The sequence below is a fragment of the Alligator sinensis genome, unplaced genomic scaffold (genome assembly GCF_000455745.1).
Source record: "Alligator sinensis unplaced genomic scaffold, ASM45574v1 scaffold637_1, whole genome shotgun sequence".
Lineage (NCBI taxonomy): Eukaryota > Metazoa > Chordata > Crocodylia > Alligatoridae > Alligator > Alligator sinensis.
In genome coordinates, this window is record NW_005842368.1 from 1,364,302 (window position 1) to 1,369,363 (window position 5,062).

General features: G+C 47.1%; 1 protein-coding gene across 2 annotated transcripts in view; it reads right to left on the bottom strand.

Annotated features, from left to right (window-relative positions):
- INTS9 (integrator complex subunit 9) overlaps positions 1–5,062 on the bottom strand; it is an 86,088-nt gene that overhangs the window by 56,558 nt on the left and 24,468 nt on the right. For both annotated transcript variants that reach the window (XM_006029261.1, XM_025210726.1), the window contains exon 6: positions 3,016–3,102. In XM_006029261.1, coding sequence (XP_006029323.1) covers positions 3,016–3,102 — 87 coding nt within the window. The remainder of the gene's footprint in view (positions 1–3,015; positions 3,103–5,062) is intronic.

Consider the following 5,062-nt stretch of genomic DNA (forward strand, 5'->3'; position numbering starts at 1 on the left):
CTGGTGCTCACTGGGTGCTGCTGGGCAGAGAGGCGATCCTCACTGCCTCCCACTGCCCCATGCTGCATGGGGGGCTCTGCCACGAGCACCCCGACCCCACCTCACTCCCCCAGCCACCCCACCTGGGTCAGCTCCGGCCCTTTAAGAAAAATACCCAAAACACAAAAACAAATAAACAAACAAGAAAAGCCCCAGGACTCACTGCTCCTGCAGCAGCCTCGGGGGGCTCATGCAGAGCCCCCCACATGGTGCAGGGCAATGAGGGGCAAGAGGGATCTGCCCCCCCCCGGCAGGAGCCGTGAGTCTGGGGGTTTTTTCGTTTGTTTTTTTTCTTAAAGGGCCAGAGCTGGCCCAGGCAGGGCACCCATGTGGGGGCTGGGGGAACGAGGGGGCAGGGTCGGGGGGCTTGTGCGAAGCCCTCCATGCAGCGTGGGGCAGTGGGGATCACCCCCCTGCCTGGCAGCATCCGGTGAGTCAGGGCTTTTGTTTTCCCAAGTGCCGGGAGCTGGGGCAAGCAGGGCAGCCATTGCCGGGCTGGGAGAGCAGGCGGGGGACGGGCCTGGCTGATTCAGAGATTCGGCAGCAGCCAGATCTCCAAATCAGATTCAGCCGAATCGAATCGGGACAGTGATTCGAATCACCAAATCAAATCACTGACCACTGAACTGGCCGAATTCGAAGCGAATACTAGCCGCTTCGCACACGCCTAATCAGTAATAGAAGTTTACTGATTACACTTGCATACTGCTGGAGTAGCTTATTACAAGCCTAGCCTCCATTTCCCTTGTCCCCATAGGTATGTGGACATGACAAAGGCTTCAGTGGAAAGTATCGCTATGGAGATTGCATGAATTAGTAGCGTCTTATCAGCTAGCTAAGACTCCTCACTACAACTCATTGCACTGAACCTCCTTGTTGTATACAAGATCACCGGCCAGTTCAATGAGGCGTTATTCCTATCTGCCGCAGGGATGGCCTTCTGTCCCACCCTCTCATCAGTGCTCATCTCAGCATCTGTGGTTGACTGGTAGGGCCATGCCTGACAGTCTCTAGGAGGAAACTGTGGACTTTTGGAATTCCATGAGCTTTTGGGCAGAAACGATACTACTTTTAATTGTGCACACAGTGCCTAGATCAGCGAGTCCCCAAACCAAAAGCCACAGCACTCTAGTGTACCACGAGTGCAACAGAAGCATGCCACGAGATCCTTCTGTGCGAGGAGGGAAACGCTCTCCTCCCCCAGCCAGCACCCTTTGCCTGCCCCAGCTACTCCAGCAGTGTCTGCACCTGCACCTCTGGGGACTGCTGCCTCCTCCTACCCTTCCCTGCTCCCAGGCAACCCCACGCTTTGCAGCCCAGCTCATCCCCTCCACTCCTCCCATGCTCACTGGTGTGTGAGCCTGTGCAGGACCAGCCTCAGCAGCGGGGACTGCTTTTGTCCTCCAAGGTAAAGACCTCATGGCTGGGATGGTAAAAACAGGGCACAGCAGGGTGAGGGCCTGCCCCCACCACCTTTAAGGGACACCAGGGAGATCACTGATTCTTAACTTTTCTAGCCTCAAGGCCCCCTCCCCACATGTCTTCTGAGTTTACATCCGTCTCAACGATTTTCAACTTGGGGTGCCATGGAATTCAGAAATGTTATGGAGGGGGTACTTGAGGCTAAAAAGGTCAAGAACCATTGGCCTAGATAGAAGAGGGATGTGCACTGAAGATGCATGAACCACAGATCGAGTCTCCTTTCACTCTTGCTAGCAGAAGTGAGGAGTGTCTCCAGGTCAAGTTCGGGGTAGAAGGATTTGAAAAAGTTAGTTCAACAACCAGGAAACCATTTGAATTTTATGAATTTTAGTTTGGTTTTGTATTTGGACTTCAGGCATTTTTCCTAAAGAAAAGTCAGTTCTCATTCATTTCTTCAGTTTGGTACGTTGATTACTGCAAAGATACAGCCTAGCTGCACCATTGCTTAACATCTATTACTTCAGATTCTTAATTTTTTATTTTATATTAGAAAACATTAACACGTTTCTTATTTACAAGATTATTTTTAGTTCTGACTCGTGTCAGCCTGCACTTGGCTGGAAATTAGACTTGAATTAAAAATGCTGAAACCATGTTTGCAAATTATTTTCAGCAGTTAAAACTACGCTTGAATATACTGACTGCAACTACTTGGTCTTTACCCAGATATATTCCACATTTAAAGCTGATACATTAAACCAAGAAAGTTTTATCTGTAACTAGTGAACTGACCTAGCTGCTGCCATTTGCTGTGCCCTTCAAGATTTTAGAACTAGTAGATCTCAGTCTCTTACACTGAGGTTTTTACTTGTAGACCAGAAAAGAAAAAAACCCCACCAACCAAGCTTTCCTGTATTTTTCAGCTCCCACTCAGTTTCTCAACTTTGAAAGAGCTGGTCATTGATGTGAATTAGTGGAATAAACTGAAACAAAGACAATATTCCATCTACAACTGCAAAAGAGGTTGCTGACATTAAAAACAGTACTTCAGTAAACTATGGTTCCACATGCTCAGCAGAGACTCCAGCTACTTCAGTGTCTTGCCTTTCTTTAAAGTCTCAAACACGTATTGCTGGCATATTGAATTGATTTTAATAAATCATCCTAGGTTGAAGCCTTAATATAGTTCTCAAATAATTTTGCTTTTAAAAAGCAATATTTAAATACAAAAATTGATTTTTAACAAAAGTCATCCATTGTTAATCCACCCAAGTGGAGTTTTGCTAGTTAGATACCAGAGTCGGCCCTTCATGTTTCATTCCCCCAAAATTAGTTTGGATGGTTGACTGGAAGAGACACCAACATGTAAGGGATCAAAAGAGAGACAATACATGCAAATTATTATATCCATGTCTGGTTATGCACTTTTTTCTGGTTGTGTTATGGGCTTAAATGACTTAGATTTAAAAATGCAGCACCTAATCAAAAAAGCAAACTCCTGAAATCCACAGGTTTACGGTAAATGTCACACTTTTTTGGGTTAGTGTTCCTTACCTCTGTACTTCCTTATTCTTCCATAAAGAGGCAGACTGAGCCTTCGGCACACGTTCAATGGAGTTCACCAGCTCTTCCATAAGAAGTCTGTAAAGGATCTCTCATTAGCATTAAACAAATATCATACCAAATTATGCACAAGACAATTTTGTTATGATGAGAGTTACTTCCTAGAGACAACATACAAATATACTGAGGGTCCGTTTGTAGACAGCCTTTCTTCCCTGAAAGGCATCACAGCAACTCTTCTACCCAATTCCAGACTCATGTAGCCTGAGCCTCAAATTGTGTTACAAAGCTTTACCAGAACTTCATCCCAGAAAGTGATGCGACAATGGACATTACCAAATTTTTGTCCTGCTATTGCAATATGAGCTCCTGAATAAGGCCTAGTACTACCATGTTTGCCAAAGGATCACAGATGTTAGGCAAGTAAATGATTTACTGGTTGACACCTGAAGAGGTTAAGCACAGTATTAGAGGACATAACAGGTATTTAAAGTGGTATAATATTTTATTTTAATCTACCACTTGGGAGCTCAGGGTTTTTTTTACTGTTTTACACACACACCCATACCCATACCCCTCTCCCCTCTTCAGGGGGAAGAAAAGATTTAACTTCAGAAAAATGTTCTGCAGAAAAACTTATTTTTGTCAAGACAGCATAGGTAACACACTGATTTTTTAGTCATGGATCAGCAAGTGTTAGGCCCCTGTATACAGAGCTCTAATAACTAATTTCAGTGGCTCTCTCTGCATGTTACATGTATTATGCAATTAACTGGTTAACTGCACAATTACCTTGAGACAAGCTACATGTGCAAAGTACTTATCACACAATAAAAAACTCCAGCCAGCTATGAAGTTAGATCTCAAAAAGGTGCACTAACTTTATAGCTAGTTGCTATCCTATCGAGCTTTAATTTGCACGTGCAGCAGGGTCTCCCAGCCACAGGGGTGAACCTTGCCCAGCCAGGGCTATGAGTCCTAACAATACCCAGCTGCAGATGCTGGGTCCCTGCAATGTCTCACAGTGATCCCCCCTACCCTATGGGGTGTGGGGCAACCCCACAGCTGGGAACCCCTCAACTGGGGTGTGTTGGGCTCCCAGCCATGGGACCTTGCTTCTTGCCAGTGCAGGGGGAGCCTGCCCAACTCCTGGGCTCCCCCTGCACTGGCAATAAGGTGCGATGGGATCTAATGTGGGATCCTACCTCCAGCCATGCACGTGTGAAGAGGGGGCCAATGTATGTTATTTCTTGTTTTTCTTTTCATTTACCCAGAGGATATTATTGGCATAGTGGGAAAGGCACCCTTAGTATATCACAGACAAAGGTCTCTGCCTTAAAACACGTATAGTGCATAGGGCAGAGGTCGGGAACCGTTTTGGGCAAAGTGCCAAAAAACACCCACAACCACAACTTGCAAGATGTTGGTGTGCCAGGGGCAGACAGAGGGGGAGCCACAAGGGGCCTGATCCTTTTGTGGCAACGCAGCCCCAGTCTCTTCCCTGACACCCACCCCGAAGCATGCGTGCCAAGCAAAATGCCTTTGCATGCCATGGTCTGACAGCTATGCTGGGGGATGCCTACCCCCTGGTATAGGGGTTGAAGTACCACAATCTAGTGTGATTTATTACTAGAGAATAGCTGCTCTGCAATGGAAGTCACTCCCGGTTTATTTAGATTACGAAGCGTTCCAGTCCTTCCCCTTTACCTGCATGAATGGATCCAATGAAGTCAACAAGGCACTTTGGCAAGTACAAGCTGCAGGAGTGGGCTCAAATATTAACCTCTGAGAGCACTGCCAAGTCTTGTAGTTTCACCGCAAGTCTCTTATTTGCTCTCTCTCTTTGAGCAGGGGCTGTCAACCAGGGGCATGCATCCCCCTGGGGGTACTTTGAAAGGTCCCAGGGGGTACACGCGGGCAGGCGAGGACAGAACACCACCACCCTTCACCACTACCTAACAAGAGAAGGACTAGGGCGCGGCGAGGGCAGCAGCACCCCTCTGCAAGCCAAACAGGTGCTGCCCGGCTGGCCAGACGT